The 24,591-nt window shown below is 33.9% G+C and overlaps 2 protein-coding genes across 3 annotated transcripts in view; one reads left to right on the forward strand and one right to left on the reverse strand.

The window, feature by feature from the left end:
* Positions 1-15,705, forward strand: part of LOC150089237 (kxDL motif-containing protein CG10681) — a 29,864-nt gene extending 14,159 nt beyond the window's left edge. The window contains exons 3-5 of one of the 2 annotated variants that reach the window (XR_016547874.1): positions 883-929; positions 8,105-8,383; positions 15,439-15,705. Coding sequence is in view for 1 of the 2 variants with exons in the window: in XM_090388521.1 (XP_090244647.1) it covers positions 883-929; positions 8,105-8,289 (232 nt within the window). In the remaining variant the exon portion in view is untranslated. The remainder of the gene's footprint in view (positions 1-882; positions 930-8,104; positions 8,384-15,438) is intronic. The other variant, XM_090388521.1, reaches the window with a different exon arrangement.
* LOC150089238 (dimethylglycine dehydrogenase, mitochondrial-like) overlaps positions 15,529-24,591 on the reverse strand; it is a 220,916-nt gene continuing 211,853 nt past the window's right edge. Inside the window, exons 15-16 of the mRNA XM_090388493.1 lie at positions 21,768-21,962; positions 15,529-15,735 (exon numbers count right to left, since the gene is read on the reverse strand). Of these exons, the coding sequence (XP_090244619.1) occupies positions 15,529-15,735; positions 21,768-21,962 (402 nt within the window). The remainder of the gene's footprint in view (positions 15,736-21,767; positions 21,963-24,591) is intronic.

Raw genomic sequence — 24,591 nt, forward strand, 5'->3', positions numbered from 1 at the left:
TCTAATAACCTGTAATTGCAGTGTCACTAATTTCATACTGCTTAGCCTCATTCTCACAGCCTCTCCTCACTATGAAGGTGCTTTTGTTTCTTTGTATTGTAAAGATCAATACAAAGTACCTATTCAATTCATCAGCTGGGTTATGCAAGACTTCGTTGTACTCCTTACATAAGGATCTGATATAATTCTGATGTATAATAATTAGGAAAATTGGTCTAGTTTAATTTTTAAGATCTCAACCTCTGTTATTTCAGGTGGTTGTATGAAATTTAGATATATTAAATATTTTGAATATATTTTGAATAGTTTTTAGAATGAAAATTTAGCTAATTAATTTTGAAGTGATCAGCATTATATTATTATTATTATTATTAGCTATATGGTGCAAGGAAGCCTGAGGCTTATGCTGCACCAGCCAAAAAAAAAAAAAAAAATCCCAAATTGCCCTGAGAGAGAGAGAGAGAGAGAGAGAGAGAGAGAGAGAGAGAGAGAGAGAGAGAGAGAGAGAGAGAGAGAGAGAGAGAGAGAGAGAGAAGTAGAAGGGAATCACCAAGAAAGAGAAGAATGATGATATCCAGCTCAGGACCCTGGGTGTGCCAAGCCCATACTCACCAAATGTGAGCCCCCGGGCATTTGGAGTTACATTATTGTCTTTCTTTTTGATAACCGATTTTTGATTACCATATAATATAATGTGAGATAAACTACATATGTAAATATTATTTTTGATAATTTTATCTTCCTTATTGAAATCTACTGTTGTTAATAGTCATTTGGTTTTACGTTACATTAAAAAAATTCCGTGTTGTTAATTGTGACTTCATGCATATTTTGATGTGTTTGAGACACAAGAGTATTAAGTAATGTGTATATTTTTTAAAGATTCTTAAAGATGAAATTATCTCAGCAACATCCAGCTGCATTTTCAGGTAAATTGCTTTTCTTTCTTTTTTTTTTTTAATCTGATTGTTAGTATAAGTTTGTTTGCCATTTTTATGTAACTCAAATTTCCAAAGTTCAGATTTAATATCAGCAAGAATCAGTCTAAAAAAAATAAGTAAGGTAAACTGCAACTATTATCAATCCATTGCAGGATGCTGCAAGCCTCCTCAACGATTTATGTTGAGGGAAATGGACCATAATCTGCTAACCCGCACTGGTCCAGTGCAGGTTGGCAAATCCACTGTATTTAGCAGTCAGGGGCTTAAACCCCAGTCTACTCAAAGAGCATGTGCTACTGCATTCCTGCTCCTGACCACTCAGCTGTGGAGGCCCTTACAGAATCAGGCTATTAATTTACAAAAAATTATTCATAGAATCTTGATTGAATAATTATTTTTGTCCAATCCACAGATTCTTTCTTTTGAAAGATGTTCTCCATTCCAAATCTGGTAAAATCTACATTTCCATCCACTTCTAAACATATTGAAAAACGTGCAGCAACCAACCCCCTATCCATTTGCTGTTCATCTGTATATTCACTGAAATGTACTTTAAAAAAAACAAAAAAAAAACTGCTTTCCTCGGTTTTCTTTCTCAGAAACAGATTTTGAGAAACACATTTAGGATGATGTGTTTTGCTCAATTTCAACATTAGCCAGTTTCTTGTATTTGGTAAATTTGAATTCATCCATAAATTGAAAGTTAGAGTACAGGTAACCTTCGTATAACACGGTAGTTAGGTTCCTATAAAATCTCGTGTAGCGCAAAACAGTGTTATGCAGGACTAAGAACTAGTAGCAAAAGGCAGGTTACGTTCCGAAAGCTAATAAAAATACATACATATTTTTTTATAACTATCGGAAACTTAATTTTTATTAAAAATAGTAATAACTGAGCAAACTGTGATACATATATGCCAGATAATGTACATTCATTTATTTTTTTCCTCTTCAATGCTGCTAAGCACAATCAAACGAGAACGTTTTCTCTATTGCAGAATATCTTCACCTTCTGAACTTTTTTCTTCAGCATCTAGATTTCGTGTATCTTCCACCCTCTTTAAAAAATCACTAACTGGGTTTGTTTGCTTTTGCTTGATAGATCTTTGTAAATAGTGTGGTATGGAGCTAAGTATTTTTAAAGCTCCCATAACTTCTTGCTCCTTTCAGTTGAAGGATCTGCATTAAAAAAATAAGAGTCTAATTGCTCAACTAAGTTTATTCCTTCCCGTATGCTTTTTAGTGTAAAATTTGGAACTTCAGAATTTTCATCTGTGCTATCATCCTCTGAATTGATTTGGTTTACCTCTGATGCCATTTCCACCAAATCTGCTTCTCCAACCTATTTTTCTACCTATAATTCTTGAACAGCTTCAGTAGTCAAATCATCAAAACCTTCCCTTCCTACATACTTTGAAAGTTCTACTATCACCCCGATTCAGTTTTCTGCTGGTTCAACCTATTTCCCAAATGAATGGCTCTGGCCGTACATTTTTCCAACACACACGTATTGATGGTTTCTACTTCTTTAGGTGATAGAGCTACAATTCTGATACAGTCCACAATTGAAAAATATTTCCATGCCTCCATCACTTCAATAGATTCGGAATCAATTTTTTCCAAACTCCATTGTAACGATTTTTTGATGTAATGAGTTTTAAAGGAAGATATAATTCCTTGATCTAATGCCTGAATTAAAGAAGTTGTATTAGGTGGCAGGAACATTACTTCAACATTTGGATGACTTAAATCTTTTGGATGGCATAGGCGGGGATGGCATAGCTTTCCATAGCTGGCACAAAACAATTTAGAAACCATTCTTTAAATAAATTGGCAATTAACCAAATTATGCCTAAGTTCCTTCGGCATAATTTAGGGCTGGAATTTAATTCACAAAAAAGAAATTATTCCAATACGGTTCTTAAGAACAAAGTTTAGCAATACATACCTGGAAAAATTAACATTAGTTGAGGCATATGATGCAAGAAAGCAAGTTTATACACCATCAGCCAAAAAAAAAAACAAAAAAACCCTTCCCGTTTTGTCTATCTGGTCACTCCAAATGTTTGTCTATTTCAGCCTTAAATTTATTTAAGCTATCAACTTTCACAACAACTGATGGAAGTCTGTTCCAGCAATCAACCTCCTGCTGGCTAAAGGTAAACTTCCACACATCTATTCTACAACTGTCTTTCCTCAATTTGAATCTATGCCCCCTCAGGTTCTTAGTCTGAGCAAGCAGAAGTATCCCGTCAGCATTGAGCTTGCTCAAATCATTCAAGGCCTTATACACCTCAATCAGATCACCTCGCAGGTGCCTAGTCTCCAGATGTGCAACTTGCAGAACTTTAGCCTTTCTTTGTAAGCACACCCCTTTGTTCCTTTTCTTCCTTTTCCATACTAGCATAATTCCTATATATCATTGACAAAACTCCATTATCCGCTCTGGCAGCCTGTCTGCATTGCTCAGAGAACTTCATATCTGACTGCACAATTACCCCAGGTCTTTTTCATTCTCCACCTCCTTGAGTGTAGTACCACACAATTGGTATGTTTCTCCTGGATTACTGGTACCCATATGCTGTACTTTGCATTTGTCAATGTTTATAAAGAAATTTATAAAAAATCAAATAAAAACCAATATAACCTTACAAAAACCTTAAAAGTTAAAACTGTATGCTTCGAAGTCACAATTTTTTATAGTCTCAAACAAGCACAAGTTTGATAGCACAGAAACTAACACAGGGATTTTCCAAAAAATAAAACACAGGGATTTCGCAATTTTTTTTTTTTTTTTTTTTTTTTGTGGTACTACACTTCAGGAGGTAGAAAATGAAAAAGACCTGGGAGTAATTGTGCAGTCAGATATGAAGTTTTCTGAACAGTTTAGACAGGCTGCCAGAGCAGGTCATGGGATATTTATTGTCAATGATATACAGGAATTATGCTAGTATGGAAAAGGAGGTGATTATCCCTTTGTATAAGGCAATGGCCAGGCCATGCCTTGAGTACTGCCTAGAGGTCTGGAGACCTCATTTTAAGAAAGATGTAGAGTTGCTTGAGCAAGTACACAGAAGGGCAACAAGATTGGTGGGGAGGACGAAGGGGTGGTCTTACCAAGAAAGGCTCAAATTGTGCAAATTACAGCATCTGGCGACTAGGCACCTGTGAGTGATCTGATTGAGGTGTATAAGGCTTTGAATGGGTTGAGCAGGATTAATTCTGATGGGATTCTTCCTCTTGCTCAGATTACAAACTTGAGGGGGCATAAATTCAAATCGAGGAAAGACAGTTATAGAAAAGATGAGCGGAAATTTGCCTGTAGCCAGTGGGTTGTTGATTGCTGGAACAAACTTCCATCTGTTGTGGAAGTTGATAGCTTAAATGAATTCAAGGAGGAGAAATGTTTAGAGGGAATGGTTTCTTGCATCATACTAGTGCTAATATTAGTCAGAATTCTTGAATATGGTTGACAGGTAATTATCACGAGGGAGCTGTTAACTATATTTTTCCAATACCTTGTTTTCAAGAGCTACATATTCCATAAACCACTGTAAATAACTAGTGTGATCTCATCACAGCAAGTAATGTACTACTACCTTCTTTATAAGAATATGTGATGTTTTTTGAGCACCTTATGAGTAGAACTGATAAACATATACTGCCCTGAGATTGAAGCCTCCTCAGGCTCTTGCTCCTTGTAGCATAAATGTCCATTTTAGTCTCTCTTTGCTTTTGTATGCATCTGCAACCTTCCTAGTTTTCTTAAATTTGTTTTATAGGCATTAGATGGTAGATTTATTTTGAGTAATACATTCATTGCTGTACTTTTCTATGTATTCATTAACTCTGATTTTTAATGTAGCTTTAAAAAATGAATATTCTTTTTGCCATATACCAGTGGTTTTCAACCAGGGTGCCACGTAATTTGGGTTTAAGTTACTTATTTTTTAAAATTTATATATTTATTTCATTATAAAAAGATGTACAGTATCTTTTTTAATTTTGTGGTGATCTATAATTGATCTTTATTTAGTACCTCTATATAAAGAATAAAATTATACAGTATACAGATCATATATAATTATATACAAATTATATATAATTTGTATATAATACAAATTATATATAATTTGTATTATGAATTGTAGTTTTATTTATAGCTACATTATTGTAATAATTATCATATAACATATATTATATACAGTGGAACTTCTCTATTATGAACTTCTATTTAACGAATTTCTCTATATTACGAATTTTTTTGCACAACATTGCACCTCGAAACGAAATTACATGTAAAATTAACCCCATAGTGTTAGTCTCTCTATAACAAATTTTTAAAAAAATTAGGAAAAGCATTTTTGAAGATTTTCAAACATTTACTGCTAAACAGCCACTCAAATATACGGCCCCCTTCCCTCCGAATTGTGCATTAGCATCTGGAATTAATCATCCTTTTAGTGAATACTTATGGCCATTGATGCCCGTAGGACGGTCTTTGTTTCATTTTAGTTACAGTTATAAAACCAAATGGGTTTCTTAAAAGTGGTCATAAACTTTACAATAAATAGGGTAGATTTGTAAATTGATGTTGGCTCAGGGGAAAACGAAATTCGCTGCGGTAAACCTTTAGCGTGCTGCAGCGGCAATACATAGAATGCTACCATAGTTGGATTTTAGTAATGCCTACTGAGTGACATTCGCTTCTCACCTCAACCGTACCACGTGACCTTCCTGTCATTCATGAATTATTTTTTTTTTTATTTTGTTCTTTCAGAACAATTTGTCATCAATCACATAGGCTATATGCTCTTGTATTTTATCAGCCTCAATAGTCAGGATCTCCAGGAGTGACTGGGGCCTCTCCAAGCACACAATACTCCTTTACACATAGGCTATATGCTCTTGTATTTTTTTTTTTTTTTTTTTTCTGAAAAGTAACATACAGCATACATTAACCATAAATTTTCTTTCGTGTATATATGAATGAAAGCAGAATAAAAGAAATTCACAGTCGTATATTTCTTTAAAGTGATTGATAGGAAAGGTCACATGATACTGTTGAATTGGCAAGTGAACGTCATTGAGTAGGTGATACTAACGATTCACTATATGGCCAGCGCACGAAGTTTGCAGTGTGTGTGTATCAGCAAGAGCTGCAGTCAAGTAATTTTTACAGTTGTGGAAACAATGTTGAAGAGAAAGTGTTTAAGTATTAATGATAAAGTACAGATTCTTCATGATATTGACTAGGGTTTTAAGAAAAAAGATGTTACAGAGAAATATGGCATACCTGCAAACAGCTTATCTACGATTTTAAAAAAATCGAGAATCAATTTTAAATGCAATTGAAGGAGGAGCAGACAAGAAGCGAATTAAGTTGTGTATATACGAAGATGTTGATAAAGCTGTTCTAAAATGAGCGCAAATGATACGTGAAAAGAATATACCAATATCCAGTCCAATAATTAAGCAACCAGCTCTGAAATTTGCAGAGTCCCTTGGACATACAAAATTTAATGTGAGCACTGGGTGGCTAGATATATTTAAGAAGCACCACAGAATTGTGGAAAAGGTTATTTGTGGAGAAAGTGTTAATGTACGCGAAGAAGATTGCAACATTTGGAGGAATAATACTTTAAAGAAGATTTTGGAAGAATATGAACCTAAGGATGTCTTTAATGCTGATGAAATGGGTTTATTCTTTAAATGTTTACCGAATAGAACACTTGCTTTTAAGGATGATAAATGTTTTGGCTGAAAACAAAGCAAAGAAAGAATCACTGCGCTAGTTGGGACAAATATGACAGGAAGTGAAAAATTAAGACTTTTAGTCATCGGAAAATCAAAAAACCCAAGATGTTTTAGAGGCACAAAATCTTTGGAAGTTGACTACACCTTTAATAAAAAAGCATGGATGACAAGTGATATCTTTGAAAACTAGATATTAAAACTAGACAGGCGTATAAGAAAAGAAAAAAAGTAAAATCCTGTTGGTAACTGACAACTGTCCAGCACATCCAGCCAAACTTAAGTGTGAAGTTGTTGTTTTTACCACCAAACTTAGCGTCAAAACTCCAGTCAATGGACCAAGGCATTATTAAAAATTTTAAATTTCATTATCGAAAGAGAATAATAATGAAGATTGTCAATGCGTTATCAGAAAATAGAAACTTGGAGGTTACAATTAACCTTAAAGATTGCATCTCTGAACTGGCAAAAGTTTGGACAAACGATGTCACTGAATACACTATTCAAAATTGTTTTTTGAAAGCGGGATTTGCATTGAATACAGAAGACGAACAACAACTGGACTACCGAGATGAATTGCCCCTTTCACAACTGAAAAACTTTTGGACATTATTAGAATCTTCCGGAAACATCAAATGAAATAACACTGGATAGTTATGTTTATGTAGATCAAGATCTGACTACAACAGAACATCCAAATGAAGATGAAATACTGCCGAACAGTGTTAGACATGACCATGATCATGAAGAAATTAATGATGACGCTGAAGACGCATCAGAACAACCCGTAGAAAAGCCAATTCGCGAAGAAATGATTAACGCTTTTTAAATGGTTCATATGGGTCTGCAGTTTTGTGAAAATGTTTCTGATAATGTTTTTAATGCTCTGAACAAATGTGAGGTTTTCTTTGAGAATCAGACATTTTTTAATTGTACTGTGAAAACGAAAATTACAGATTTTTTTTTAATTTGTGATACCGGCGAAAATCGTGTAAATATTATTTACACGATTTTACGTGTAACCGTTATTAAAAAAAGGTTGAAAACCACTGCCATATACTATGCACTATTGTACATAATGATCTGAAACATGTAGTGTATTCATTTCTTTTTGAATACACTACATGAATACAATGTTAGTTTGTTTCATTAACTTTATTATTTTTAATCTTGGATCCTTGGTGTCCATCACAAAAAACAAAATTCAATGCACAAGATCACAACAGTTCAGGGGCAAGATTTATTGATATTAAATTGTAAATTATGCACACAATTCGTAAAGTATTTTCAACTAGTAAAAAAATAAAATAAAATCTAATTTTCATATAAATTGTGTGCATATTAATTGGAAAATGGCTATTGATGATAAATTTATATTTTCTTAGCTGGATATATTAAACTCTTTCCAGCGTGCAGTAGTGTATTTAATATACTGGATGAAGAAGAAGAACAAGATGAAAAGGAGTCCAACCCTACTAGAAAAGTGCAGTCATCAATAACTGTACCCTCAGAAAATAATGCAGCTAGCAGTTCTTGTAGCCAAGGAAGCTCTAGCCTTGTCACATCTCCTTCAACTTCAGATGATACAGGATGAGTGAATGTAGTTTAATTTATAAAATATTGTGCATTCCTAAATTTGAATGTGATGAAGTTCAAAATATATATATAGTACCATAATTTATTTAAAGGTAATTGAGAATTCATGTTATTGTATATAATGGGTTAAACCCAAGGTATGTTTTCAGTAAACAGAATTTGTCTGTGTGGATTCATTTTCTTTGAACAATTATGCCACAAAGACTACACAGCATTTAGAAATGTTAAGAAAACTGTAGAGTAAATCCTATGTTGAGCACTCTAAAGTTAAGTTAAAACATTTTGATGTACTGCACTGTACTTTCTTTAAGAAGAAACTTGTGGAAACTTTACAAAGTCAAAGACAGACAAAAGCTGTAGACAGGGGACATCACACTTATGGTATTACATGCATACATATGAAACTTTCACTTTGTAGCTCAACTAGTGCTTGTTAATAGTACTGTATTGTATATCAGATTTTCTATAAACAGTTCCTCGTTTGGAATTGTGGGTTTGCTATAATAAATTGAAAATTTAATTTTTAATACAAAAAACAGGGCTGTCCAAACCATGGCCCGCGGAATGATTTTGTGCTGCCCTCCTGTGGGTTAGGCCTTTTGATTTTCATGCATGAAAAAAATATAGCTCTCATCGCAAAACACTACTTGCGAGTGCAAACCTTGTACGCAAGACTTAGAGTGCATTTTTTTTTGCATCCATGCTAGATATCTTGTTTCAACGTGCATGCTCCGGGATGGGTCACTCGTTGTTAGTGTCATTCATTTACCAAGGTTGTGTCACCAGGGGTTCACCAAATTACTAGATATGCATTGCAATTGATTTCCGTGTTATTTTCTACTTATCGTCGAACAACCATGTCACACAAAGAAAGAAAACGAGTGTATCAAAGCTGATGGGAATAAGACTATTTGATTACAAACAACAAGAATAAAATTCAATGTCTTGTTTGCATGCAAGTTTTGTCAGTGCCTAAAGAGTATAATGTGAAACAACACTACACTACATTACACAGTAAGAGATTTGAGATGTATATTGGGGAATCAAGAAGCACTGTTATTACGGAATATGGGAAGAAATTGATGCATCAAATAAGTTTTTTTTTGCTTAACTTAGCATTGCACAAAGTTCTAGCCTTGCAGCTTTGTACAAAGTAGCATTGGAGTTAGCAAAAGCAAAAAAGCCTTTTAGTGACAGTGTGATTGTCAAGAAATGTGCAATTGAAATGGCAAAAGAATTTAATGAGCTGAAATTAGCTGAGAAGTTCAAAACTGGCATTATCTCAATCAGACTGTTGCAAGATGTGTAGAACACATGGATCAATGTTTCAAAAAAGCTGGTAATTCAATGGCAAAATGTGGATACTTTTCATTGTGTCTGGATGAAAGCACTGATCAAGCAGGCGTAAGTCAACTTTTAATTTTTGTTTGAACTATTCAGGAGGACTTTACTATTAATGAAGAACTGCTCAGTCTTATATCTTTGCATAGGACTACTAAAGATACTGATGTTTTCGAAGCAGTTCAAAACTCTGCTATGCCATGAAAGTTGCTGTAAAAGTAACCAATGTTATATGAGGAGGTTATTGATCTCTGACCCATCATAAGTTTTGCGATTTCTTGAGCGAAATGGATGCTGCATATGGCAATTTGCTCCTCCATTCTGATATTCGCTGGTTAAGTGCCAGAAAATGTCTGGGGTGCTTTTTTGCCATTCGGAAAGAAATACCCATATTTCTTAAAAACGAAGTGAAGTCTGACACAACAGAACTTGAAAATCAAATGCAAAATCCCACCTTTTTATCTGAGATATGACCAACCATTTGAATGAGTTGAACTTAAAGCTATAGGGAAAACAACAGAATACTGCTAACTTATATGGTCAGTTGAATGGTTTTAAAAGTAAATTGAAGCTTTTTAAATCAACATTGGCCAATAATATTTTTATTTTTTTTTTTACAATATTAAGGAAATAGAAGATATTTCAGTTTTCATTCAACCACTGACTCTCAGCATTGAAAAAGCAAGATCTGACCTCCGACTGCAATTGTGTGATTTGCAATCTGACCGTTTTTATACTGGCAGAATCATTACTAAGAGAGTGCTATCCGAATTGAAGGACTTTGGCCTGAAGATGTGCTCAATGCTTGGTGCACATATCTTTGTGAAGCACTTTTTCAACAATGAAATTCATAAAATCCAAATACAGATGTTCATTGACTGATAAATCACTTTCACATTTACTGCGATTGACAACTACAAGCATTGATATAGCGACGTTAAAATGAAAACGAACAACCACAGAGCTCTCGTTAAAATGAAATAATTATAAACAATTGTATCGTCTACTGTTTCAATAAAAACTTTTATAAGCAACGTGACTTTCCTTTATTACGAAATTTTAGAAGTGCTTCCTAAACCTAACATTAGGACTGTCCAAATATTTTAATATCTGTAATGTATTTATTATTCTGGATGTGGCCCTTGGAATTACCTAAGGTTAGACAGCCCTAACATGTAGTATTGTTTTTTAATATTTTCACGTTAAAGTATTTTTTAAAACTACAGTAATGCTTTTGCACTTGCCATAAAAACATTACCCTATGGTTTCAAAATAGTACACCATTAAAGTGCACAGAATTAAATTTGTTTACAATTACAATAATAATATGCTTGCTTAATCTAAGCAAGATAAACATGTGTGGAGTTAAATTGTACTGCCTGGTGTTTGTTAGGAAAATCAGTGCAGATAGAGGGTGTATTTAGCATAAACTGATAAAAATCTACTTAACAGAGGACAATTTTTCATAGAGGGGGTTGCTTAAAGTAGAAATTATATATGAAGGTTTTGGAGTTGCAAGCTGTATTTAACCGATATTCTTATTCCATCAGGCTCTGATGCTTAGTTAAAATGATAAACTGAAAATTTGTTTGAAATGAGTATCTGAAAAATAGTAATACAGAAATAGATAAGAAAATATTCTGTGGTCATTATGAAAGAAAATTTAATGTAACCACGTGATGATATCAGGATGAAAGACACCATTGAGTGGGTGTGTATGTATATATATATATATATATAATGCTTTTCTAAAGAAAAAAAGTGTTTCAAAAACAAATTCTCCCATGTGCATAGGCATCTCTCTATATGTTGTCATTCACTCTCACTGCACATTTGGATTTATTCCAAAACACTCAACATTCTTCCAAGTGGGCAGTTATTGTAAAAGCATTCATAGACAGTTATTTTTGAGTTTATCTGTATAAACACAAAATATTCTCATTGTAGTGTGGATTTCAATGCAGCACACAGTGGTCTAGTTATGGTTTTTAGTATGATATAATTTAACTTTTTTGTTAACATTCAAATAATCAGTTATAAAGATAAAATAGCTGGTAAATTACATCATAATACAAATTTGACACAAGAAAAAAAATAACAGTGAGAAAAATTAGTCAGTATGAAGTGCAGTGTTATGAAATTTGCAATAGGATAGGATAATACTCAAATGTTAGTTAATGGCATACTGAAAGTTACTTTTTTCGTTCAGTTTCACAACCTAGTTGTGTTTCTGATTCATTTATTGAAAATGTTGGTTTGTCACGTAAAGACAGTACATCTTTATTAAAAAAATCAGCTGGTTTTTTGTGCTTTAGTTTTTTTTTTTTTTTTTTTTTGTGAGAATTTTCTGATATTATTGGATCTGAGAATAAAAGTAAGTAGCTTAGAATATAATCATTTGTAGAAATAAGTGATAATTTTCTTGTATGGTATTCTATAATAAATTTAAAATCTTTATTTTTTGCCTATTGGGCTTTGCTTAACTGTCCAATTGGTAATATGGCATGTTTAATAACTTCACTCCCATGAATTAATACTTTGTGTACACTTGCAGGCATATAAAATCATGGATAATTAGCCATAAATAAGCTGGCAGTTTCTTTAGTGTAAATGCTAAACTTCTCAGCACTGATGTTGTATCTGCTTCAGCTGGTCTTAAAAATTATTCCAAATTAGCTCTTTGTTTAATGCTGTTATTTCTTGATGTTAGTTCAGGGATTATACAAAAATGCTCTTGCAGTGTTTCCATCATTATTAGAATCATAACCAGGTTTTGCCTGGTCCATAATTCTTCTCACTTTGTCAATAATTTCTTTTTTATTTTGTACTATGAATTGGGTTGCTCCTCTTGCTTGATAAGTCTTAACGTGCAGCTAGTAACTGATATATATGTTAACAACATTGAAAAAATTGCATCCATCAGTGCAATAACAATAGGCTAAAACTGTAATGCTAGGTCTAAATTGTTCATTTCTGTCAGTTTCACCTTACAAATATACAGTTATGTGGAACACATATTTGTCATGGCATTGCAGATTTTTCCATCTGCTATGGTTAGTACCAGTTCATGATTTACAAAATCTTTGCTTACCCTATTCAGATTGAGTTCAGATATTTGTATCTTAATATATGCAGTCTCTCTTTCAATCACCTCTTCAGTGAAAATAAACTTCACTGCTCTGCAAAATCTTATTTTGCCAGACTTCATTTTTTGTTCTCTACTTCAGTTATTCAACCGGGGGTGCGCGTACTCCTGGGGGTACACAAGGGATTAACAATAAACGCCAACTGGGCTAGCCAGCTGGGTAAAGTGCCTGCTTGGCAATCCGAAGGTTGTGGGTTCGAATCCTGCCTCGGGCTTGAATCAGCATAAAATGCAAAAACCTTGGGAGGTGCATTATGGCCACAGAAGCCGATGCACCAACAACTAACAAAAAAAAAAAAAAATATTTTAGAACAATTGAAAAGTAATTTTTACTTAACCATATTCTGTAGTAATTGCTATTGCCATTATTAAGCTAAGTGGTGACTCATCAGATTTTTTACCTATCGTTGCATACCAAGGTGAGGTGGCTCTCCCATGGATGTGTTTTAACTGAGGGAGGAAGTGAAGTAATTCCTAGAAAAAATAAAATCTGATTATGTATCTAATTTCAAAAGCATTGAAGTTTCACAACTCAGTTATCTTGCAAATATTTTCAGCAAGATAAATGAACTTAATCTCCAACTTCAAGGATTTGGCAGTAATATTTTCAAGATACATAGTAAAATAAAAATTTTCTAGTAAATTATTGTTGTGGGCAAAACGTAGCAAGGATGGGAATATCGCAGCTTTTCCGAATCTTAACGAATTCACTGTTCAGAATGGAGTTCCCGTAAGTGTCAGTGTGACTAAACTAATTAAATGTCACTTGATGCCTCTCAGTGAAGCCTTCACACAACATTTTCTGCATATCAAGAACGAAGAAAAACTAAACGATTGGATATTAAATCCTTTCATCACAGCCATAACTGCTGACATGCCAGTCAGTTTAAAAGACTTTAAGCTCAAAAGAAATACATATAATCCCTGAAGTTGCTAGAATATTTTGGAAAAGGACACACTATGAAATTAAAATATATATAATAATAATAAAAAAAATTGTAAATATTTAAATTTTTACTTCACTTTTTCTATTTAAAAAATTAATTTTGCTCTGTCATATAGTAGCAGTGGAAGCTGACTAAAGCTTATTCAGAGTACAAAGAGCTCACAAGTATTCTTACTGGAAGGTTAGATTACTCCTATTGATGTCTGACATGCTTGGCAGGTTGATAGAAAGTGATGGTGAGGAAAATCTTGACTCATTGGCACTCTATTCTGTAAATATTTCAATTAAAGCAAATACCATCAAACTGGGGCAGTTACATCACAGGAAGAGAAGCCAGGCTCAGTGGATGCTGTTTATTATTTCACAAGTCTGTTAAAATGATGTGGTTGTCCTTATAGCTTCCATGTGCTTTGGATGTTAAACTTAGTAATTATTGGTATATGCTGGTGGTTATAGAGAAAAAAAAAAATGTGAATAGTTGATTATAGATCAATTACTAAGAATGCAGGATAAACTTACTGAGAATTAGGCTCTGGGTTATTGAGCTATGGGCCGCAATGTAAGCTTTACAGTGAATTACAAAGGTTTAAAGATTAAAAACTATTTTAATAAAATCATATAAAGACTTTATAAAACATGAAGCAGCAGCACAAGGTCTAAATATTAGAATTAAAATATTAAGATGGTCTTCAAGTATTACTTACAATGTGGGTTGTTTTTGGTTTCATCTTCTGTTCCTAAGATTACTTGAACTCAATTTTGTTATAATCTGAAAACCTATTTCTTCTGCAATGCTTAGTTTTATGAGTCTGGATGGGACCAGGGCTAGTTAAAGTTAACTCTGTTTTCTGAGTTTGCTTTTAAGGTATCACCTTTGAAAAGATGGTGTTCTTGTTTGAAGTTGACTCCTTTCAAAATTGCTTATGGCAGCTCTGAAGAACTTTATGAAATATGTTTCAGTGAATATTCTTCTATGGCATTTGGAAGAGTAGAACTTATCTACTCTTCCAAACTGTGTTTTTTAATGTTCTCTTATTCTTCATTTTGTTAAACTGGCAGTACAGCACTGCCAGTTTTGTTACTTTTGATATTGGATCTGTTATTTAAATCATATGTTAGAAACTACGAAAAATAAAATGTCATCAAAGAACTTGCGTTTTATCTAAAATACATTTTGGACTCAATGAAAGAATATATAAAACACTATGAAAAATAATTAAACAAATTTAATAAAGTATTTTCTCTTCAATAACTTTAAATAAAATTAATAGTGCGGTGCGGTGGAAAAACAAACAAGAGCAGCAATTCCAAATAGTTCTAGCTTCCATTTAAACCTGTTTATTTTTAGATACAACTTGACTTTTATATTATATGCTGATGTGCCATGTAAATTTATGAAATCAGATTGCATTTGTTTACTCATTTCCTGTGACTTCTGATTAGTTAATGTTATGTTCCCTAATATTACTCCTCCTTGGGTTTTTTTTTTTTTGGTAAAAAATAAGTTTCTGGAATGCCATGGCAATCAAAAGGTATAGAATACCTTTTGATTGCCATTCTTCCCCAGCAGGGAAGAAGATCCCTAATGGGGAATTTTTTATTTTTTAAATATTGTGACTGTCTATGTCAGTGTCATTTCATTTATGCATTAGTAATATTTTTATTTATACAAATAAAAATAAAGATTTTTATTTATACAAGTTTAAAACTTCCAGAACAGCATGCCGGTGCACTCTGGCAGGAAAAAAGCTCTGCTCCTCATCCTATAAATGGTAGGGGGAGTTAGACCAGGACCAGTCCAAGCTCTATATTTTTGTCTTCTTTGCCTTTCTTTGTCTAACAGAATCAGTATCAACAGGAGGACCAGGTAATACGATAGCATCACAAAACTTTCCTAGCAATTCTACCTGAAGCTGACTTCCTGGTGTAGTTAGGAACAATGGTAAATATGCAAAAGCAATGCTGTGTTTAATATTTTCACTGTAGGAACCTGAAGTGGTGTATCCTACAACCTGAAATAAATATAAATTTTTAAAGTTTTTATCTGAATTGTGACTTTTTTTGTTGTTGTTGTTAAAGGGTTTGTTTTTAGACTGAATTAAACATTTTATTTCTGCAATCAGTTCATTCAACACAATGCACAAATCCTGAACAAGTTGAAGTTTTCAATGATGAATTTTGTAGTTATAGGTGAAGAATATACAGAAGTAGAACTGGATGATGATGAATCGTGGTCTTCATATATTTGTAATAGTGCTTTGTATTCAATGTAATTCAGTTGCACAAAGGTAAAAAGGCAGAAAAGAAAATAATTAAGTAGTTTATTAAGACCAAGGAAAGCAGTAAAGCAAAAATATTTCTGTTAAAATATATAGGTGGGGAGTATGAATTGTGCCCTGTAATCATGTATTATCTAGAAAAAAGATAATTAAAAAAATCTCACTTCATATATCTCAAGATATGAAGGTAGGTACCCTGTAGTTCACAGAAATTTGCAATTCACAAACAGAACAGGAGGGTCAGTATAATATTTTCTTTTGCGAGGTTCTATGGGCACATAATTAATACTGTAATATTTTATAAATTTTATGTAATACATACATAGCTGTAGTAGCTGGGAATTATGTAGTATTGCTATTGTACTAGCATTTAGTGCTGTAGGACTAATATATTTTTTAACAGAAATTATGCTTGGGACTATAGCTGAAAAGCATAAAACCCAGTGCAGTGAAGATGCCTTGGTGTGTGGTGGTACGAATTGCCAAGGGCAGTTCTATGAATCAAGGCATTATTATATGTGCTTTGTGTGCAAGCCTGATTATACTGCCAGAAGAGATACCTTTGTATGTGCTAAGTGAGAAAATTAAATTCAAATTTAGTATTTCATTAGATGAATCTGAGTACTTGAAGAAAGGGGTCACACTTTCCTCAAAAGAATTAAATTGAGACCCATTAAGTGCTCAGCTACCCACCTTAACATTACACCCTACCCTCATGCATCTGGCTGCATGATGGGATTACCACAAGCAGGATGCACTTGATCCCAAAGGAAGTAATTATTCTCAGTGACTATCAATAAGGAAGTGGAGAATATCCTTTGTAATAAGGACAGGTGCATTGGACCAAGATATATCTGCCATTAATAACAATAAAAATTATAGGCTTTGTAACAGTTATTAAAAACATATATTTTATTTACTTATACAGTGATGCTAGGAGTATAGCAAATAAATTTGATGGGTCTGAAGTAATCGTTATATCGCTAAATACTAACATTATAGTCATGACAGAAATCTGGTGTCATTCTGATATCAGGGGTGCTGGATTCAAATACACTGTCCTCGTATAACACGTGTTTACGCTACACAAATTCAATCATACATAATTTATAAATAGGGGAACGATATCGTATATAACATGAACCGAATTCGCTTATGCACGATTCGCCTTTGTGTTTACAAGAAATGGCAGTCAAATGCGGAATCACCCCCAAATGAATGCAACATAGGAATGAAGAAAAGATTCTGAAAATGTATTTATGTTTTTTATATCAGTGAAGGGGAAACGCATTTCATTATAATAACCTTTTATTCCAGCTATCAGTATTATTGCAAATGCAATTAGATCGAGTTTACTACCAGTTTATAACATATTCCACTAACAGAAACGCAACTGGAAATTGTTTTTATTGTTTTATGGTAGTGATCTCCAGAAATGTGCTTTAGTAAAATATGAGCTAGTGAGGTGTTAGTGTCTCTGCCTTTACAGTGTTGTTTATTCAGTTGCTACATGTGCGCAGCTTTGTTTATATGTATCAAGCGTGCCTCCTCATTTTGTAATTGTGCTTTATTCCCTAAAAATGAGTAAAATACTTAAAAGGTGTGAAAAGGAAGTGTCCTGGTGAAGACACTTCCATAAAATTCTTACCCGTGAAAATTTGTAGTGGCCTCATACTAGCATTTATGGCCAAAACCACACTGGCCCACTGGGGTTTTCCTGGTAAGGCTTATGGCCAGTCCACCTCTGTCGATAGAGAAAAAATACGAAATTGTGAAACGCTTTGAGTGAAGTGAAAGACCATGTTAAATTGCATATGCTACAGGCCTAAATGAGGCAATGCCAAGAATTAGAAAGAATGCAGAGAAAAATAAAAACAAATTTCCTGCCGACTGGGCTAGCCAGGCGGGTAAAGTGCCTGCCTGGCAAGCCAAAATTTGCGGGTTTGAATCCCACCTTGGGCTTGGATCAGAGTAAAATGCAAAAACTTTGGGAGGTGCATTATGACCATAGAAGCTGATGCGCTAACAACTAACAAAAAAAAAAAAAAAAAAAAAAACTTTCATAACAGGAACAACTCAAAGTGTAATTAAAATCTATTAGATCAAGACACAAAGAATTGGAAGAGATGGAACGGCTGTCATCTGTTTGGTTAGAAAATCAAACAAAGAACAAGTTTGCTTATGATAGAAACAAAAGCATTAGCAATATTTTATTACGATTATTTATTGTGTTTGGTAATGTTTTGGTTACAAATGTGTGTTAAATCTTGGGTGGTCGGCACCTAACGCTATTTTTCCCATAGGGCATGTTGTTTATATTGCACGAGGACTGGCTGTATCATGATTAGTTCATTCTGTACATACATGACAAGGGCAAAGAGAAGACTATGACAGGATTTTGTTTTCACAAAGGTGATTTTAATGGTTTCAGACATTTTAAACTCTTTTCAATGCCATCAACTGATGTTAAAAAATGTAAATGTCAAATGGGATGTGTTCAGGGGTGGAGGATCATCTACTGCTTTTATTTCAAGATGTACATAAAATAAAACAGTATAACCAGCAAAGATAGGTTGCCATTGCAATATTGAATCACTCTAGTGTGACAAACACTGAAAAAGCAAAAATGAGAGTTGGGGGTCTGTTATAGACTGACTGTGATGAGTATAATGAACAACTATACAGCCAAATTCAAGTAGGCAAGAAAATTAGGTCTTGTCATATTGGATTTTAACTTTCCAGATATCAATTAGAACTTGTGGGTTGGCAACTCAATTGGTTGGTTGCTGAATGACTACTTTCTACACCAACATATTAGAGAAGCACAAATGAAAGAAAATATTTTTGGTCTGTTCATCATGTATTGAGAATCATCAAGTAAAGGAAAAATTTAGGTGGTAGTTGTCATGGTATACTGATGTGGGAATAAAACCTTTGCTGTAAAGAGATTTTCTTTTCACAAAGGTGATTATAATGGTCTCGGATATTTTTTAAATTCTGTTCAGTGGGACCAACTGATGTTAAAAAATGTAAATTCCAAGTGGTAGGGGACACTAAGATTAGTTTATACCAACTAAGAGATTGTTCAATGTTTAGACCAAAATGTATGCTAGATTAACTAATGAGATTAGTGACAGAGAGGAAAAATGCATGGGATGATTGTGATTTGTCAAAGGAAGTCCTACAAGTTGTTGTTATTTGGTTTTTAGGAGCATTAGCAACTAAGGCCATATTGCTCCGGGTATATGCAGTGGTCATTCCCTGACCTTTCTGCATCCTCCATATTTGGTGGTCACGGGCTCGAACCCTGGTCTAATCAAGAAGCGTGTGCTATGCACTGCTGCTCCTGCTCACCTGGCTACGGAAGCGCCTGGTCCTTCAAGTAATTCAAGCAGTTAGGGATGCTGAGGAGTGTTTAATATAAAGAAAAGAAGGAATTCTTTGCATATATTAATTCTATAAGGAAAGGGATGAATCACATTGGCCCACCAGATATGAATAGCCTAACTGTTGATGTACAAATTGCTGATAAATTAAATATTTTGTTTCAAAATTCACATGAGATTTTAAGAGACAGTGTTAACAGAAGTGTACCTAATATGGATTGGTAATTAAATTATTTTACAGTACAGAAAAGAAAGTGCTTTCTCATGCAAATATGCAGCTTCGGATTTTTAATTCACTTGGAGGGGAAACTATCCTACTTTTGAAACTTTTTCTTCCACTTTGACAGAAGAAAAACCATCTATTTTTGTCAAGCAACCTTCACCAGAGGCTGATTAATTCAATCATAGTGGAAAGCTCAAAAATGTCTCTGTGGTTTTCAATCCCAGGTCAAAAAAGGTCATCAGAAAAGTCAAACAAAAGTGTTAAACTGAACAAAGTACCTGGGACTGATCGAATCTCTCCAATTTTATGAGTACAGAAGTACAAATGCTTTGAGTGACCATGGTTCAATCCCATTTACTTGCATATAATTTATAATAAATACTGTAATGTTCTTGTATTTCTTTATCTTGTGAACTCCTCTGATTTTATGTGGTCATCCCAGATTTTAAACAGAAAATTTATTTATTAAACAAATCTGCAAAAAAAAAAAAAAAAAAACTAGTTAAATCTTTAGCCATCATAATGAGTGTCTTTAGATTCAGGAGAGGTACCAAATGTTATTTCCTATTCAAAGGATGAAGTAAGTTTTCTAAGTAACTGCAGACCTGTAAGTTGAACCACTATGCCAGGGAAAATAATGGAATCGATAGTTAAAGAAGTAATCCAAGGTCATATTGATAGGAGTGAAGCCATAAGGCAATCACAGCATTGGTCTGATAAAGGGAGATCATATATTTCCAAGCTGATCAACTACTATGAGGCCGTCACAAAAGAACTGGATGCAAAGAATAATTCAGACTTCAAATATTTAGATTTTTCACAGTAAAGCCTTTTATATGTACCACATGTATGACTTGTAAAAATTGGATCAATGTGGCATTCAGTGAAAGTTACTATGGATAAAAGTCAGAGTGGCTATTGGTCATGATCTTCATGGACCAATGTAGTGAGCAAGATTCTAACGTCTCTGCTGGCCCCCTTACTGTTTTTAATATTTATTCCTGATATAGTTATTTTTATATTATTATTATTAGCTATATGATGCAAGGAAGCCTGAGGCTTATGCTGCACCAGCCAAAAGAAAAAAATTCCCCAGTTACCCTGAGAGAGTGTGTCAAAAGTAGAAGGGGAATCACCAAGAAAGAGAAGAATGATGATATACAACTCAGGATCCTGGGTGTGCCAAGCCCATACTCACCAGATGAGCCCTTGGGATTATCATCTGCAAACTTTAACAGCTTACCTTGGATATCCTTGTCAATATTATTAGCATTAACATTATTAGTGGCATATGTTGCAAGAAAGCAAACTTATACAGCATCAGCAAAAAAAAAAAAAAAAAAACCCATTTCCCATTCACCTATCCATTCATTCCACAAGGTTGCACAGTTCTTCCTGCTTCCTTGTGGCTAATAATAATAATAATAATTTAAACTATCAACTTCCACAATGAATCGCTGGATAAAGGCAAATTTATATACGTCTATTCTATTCTCAGGTTGGAAAACCAATAACAATTCAAGAAGAAAACACCATCTGAGATCGGCTAATTACAGCTCCAATTGATGATGCCCCACTTTTGTACTCTCGTCATTTTGAGTTTGATGTCTCACTTTGCAGATAATACAAAAGTGGGAAAAGTAGTTAATGACAGTAATCTGGGCATCTAGTAACCTAGATAAACTTAGCAGATGGGCTAGAAAATGGCAGTTGAGGTTTAACAGTGATAAATGAAAAGTAGTGGAATATGAAAAAAAACTAGGGGTGATTGACATGAAATTCTCTGAAAAGTACAAACAAGCTACTTAAACAGCCCATGGGATTCTGTCAATGAAATACAGGAACTTGGATAAATAGAGAGACAGACAGACAGGTGATTATTCCATTGTATAAGGCAAGGGTTGGGTCACACATCCAAAACACTGCATACACGTTTGGAATTCTCTCTTCAGGAAAGACATAGCTCTAATGAGAAAGACATGAGATATCTGATATTTTTTTGAAATATCTTGCCACATCTCTATAGATTTTTTATCATATTAAAAAAAAAAACAAAAAAAAAAAACAGAAATTTTCTTTCACTGATGTTTTTCTAAGTAGTTTACCATTCTTTACTTTCTAAAGATAAAGCAAGAGAGCACACATTAGTTGCTTACCTTTTCACAACAATAAACAGATTCATTTCCTTCTGGATCAACATCTGCTGTACTTACTTTAAGATATGCAAGTTTTCGGTTTATACCCTGCCTTTTAAGATCAAGTAAAGCTTCTTTTCCAATAAAGTTTGCTTTCTTTTGTACTTTAATGAAGAAATCGAGTCCAGCTTCGTATGGATTTGTATCCAAGTTCATCTACAAATAAATAAAAAGTTTGTTTTGAATTAGAATTTTATTTTTAATTACAGAGAATGATAAGTAACATCCAATTAGAAACTATAGAGAACATATTTTAGTACATCTCGAACTATCAACAATCTAAATGTAACAAAACTGTACAAGTACATTATGGGCTATATACAAAAGCAAAGGGTGAGAATTTTATGCACTTATAATGAAAACCAAAATATGAATTAAGAACATCCAAGTAAATTGAAAAACAAATATGATTATGGAACATTTCTCAGGGTTTGGATGCAACTTTCAAGTGTGACTCCAATGGATGGAGTTCTTAAGGTATTCAAAATTGCCTACCTGTAGGAAGTTTTCTTTTAGCCAGTGAGTTGTTAACTGCTGGAACAAGTTGTCCTCGCAGATAGTTGAGGCTGACAGTTTGAATAAATTCAAAGACCAACTGGATAGTTACCGTTGTGAGGTGAGAAGCATATATGATTTGTGTTTTCTTATATACTTGTTTTTTTTTTTTTTTTTCTTCTAGTGCAACAAAAAGCCCTGTGGCTTCCTTGCACTATATGACAAATACTCTTATTCTTTTACCTTCCATTGATGAAATCCCAAATAGGATCAAAACTCAAGTCTGGGTAGTGGCAAACACTTTAAATGAAACAGAAATGAATTCATCCATTGAAGCAGTATATTTTATTTACAGTAGTGCAGAACCAAGGTAACTTGTGGTGGGTTCCTCCACAATTTGAGCTAAGGTGCACTAAGCAACAAACTTAGATTGATCAACACACTATGTATAAAATGTGACTTTGCCCTCCAAATATAATAGTTTTGTTTACTTACAAACAATGCAAAATGCAACTACGAAATAAATAAATTTATATAAAATTGTCAAGTTTAAAAGCGTATTAATTTGAAAGAAGTCAAGCACAATATTGTTTGTTTGTTATTTGGAGCATTAGCAACTAAGGCCATATTGCTCCGGGATATGCGGTGGTCATTCCCTGACCTTTCCGCATCCTCCGTATTTGGTGGTCACGGGCTCGAATCCTGGTCTAATCAAGAAGCGTGTGCTACGCACTGCTGCTCCTGGCTACGGTGAGCGGGAGCAGCACAAAATGTGATAGGCTACGTTAAATATTCATCAGTAAGGTTTATCTGACCAAAAACATCATTAAAATCAGAAAGAGACCACCTCACTTTTTGGATACTTGCAATTACTTCAATAAATTGATATTTTCATCACTGTAATCAATGTTTGTCATCAATTTCTTTTGGCTTTGCACCATCCCTCATAGTTTCAATGATTTTGCTATCTGCTGGCACATATTCTTTAAAAGCTACTTTGCTTGGAACATTTTCCACAACAACAAATGATTTCATAGTGTGTTTTTTGTTTTTTTTATATAATTCAATTTCTTGTTAAATTTAAGTTGCTGGATGTTTCTACTGGAATCGATTCTGTTTTTTGTCAACATTTCACAATTGTTTTTTTAACCAAACATCAAGCTCCAGAAATCATGTCAATAGCATGCTTTATCTTCTTTGTGAATGCTGTGATAAGAATTCATTTGAGACAACTTTGAAATGCACATTATAAATTATGCCTAGATTCAGTGGTTACAAAATGATTGTGTAATTAAGAGGCAGATATGTAACACAAGCAGTTATTTAGATGTTATGTGCAGTACAATTATTGTTATTGATCAGGAATAAAATCTTGCATTTGGATTGCTTTCTTGCATAATTTTAATATCAGTAGTGGCAAATGATGCAAGAAAGCAAGCTATATCAGCAAAAAACCCAAAAAAAAAAAAAAACACATCACCTAGTAGAATCTTTAGATATGAGCCTGTAGTGACTGATTGATATAGATATTAGATTTTGCAATGGGCATTACTTCATAAATATTCCACTGCTATGGAAAGTGGTTTTCTTTAATCACAGTATTATATTGTTAATAAGACATCAGAAATATACAGATTTTAGCATGAAGTGCGGAACTTTATTTTGGCCAGCAGTATCCGAGAGCCGTAATGCTTTGATAGCATTTAACAGTTGCTGTTTGGCGATGACGATCATGTCAAAGATATCCTGTTGATTGGAATTCTTTGAGACCTGGAGATTGGTGGGTACAGCATTTTAGAACCAAGTAATATAGTCCAGCTACTCCTCTGGGTTAGAATTCTGCAGGAAGCTTGACTGAACATTCGCATAGGAAATTTTCCGATTATCCAGAGTGCCACTGAAGTAGTTCTTGATGGCTTGCAACTTGGCTTGATTATATGTGGTGTAATAGTCTGAAGTATTTTGCCCTGTGGAGTGGGTCACCAGTCTTCTTCTGGATGGCATGCACATGTTGCTTAAGCATGAAGTCATAGTGAAGAAATGGTATCCAACATGCATTTGACCTTGAAGTAATAGTAACCATTTTTGAGGCTGCATATCTTGCAATGGTATTAAACCACCTTGTGACAGGAGGAACAGCCAAATCTGCAGGACAAGTTGCTAACACATCCCATGGAATTGCAGAGGCAGCAAAGAAACACTTTTGAATATTCAAGTAGTTATGACTAACACTAATTTTGCACCTCCTCTTCTTCTATCAGACCTAGATGCAAATGCTGTAGCATATTGT

This window comes from Mastigoproctus giganteus, chromosome 2 (genome assembly GCF_048544385.1).
Source record: "Mastigoproctus giganteus isolate SK-2022 chromosome 2, ASM4854438v1, whole genome shotgun sequence".
NCBI lineage: Eukaryota > Metazoa > Arthropoda > Arachnida > Uropygi > Thelyphonidae > Mastigoproctus > Mastigoproctus giganteus.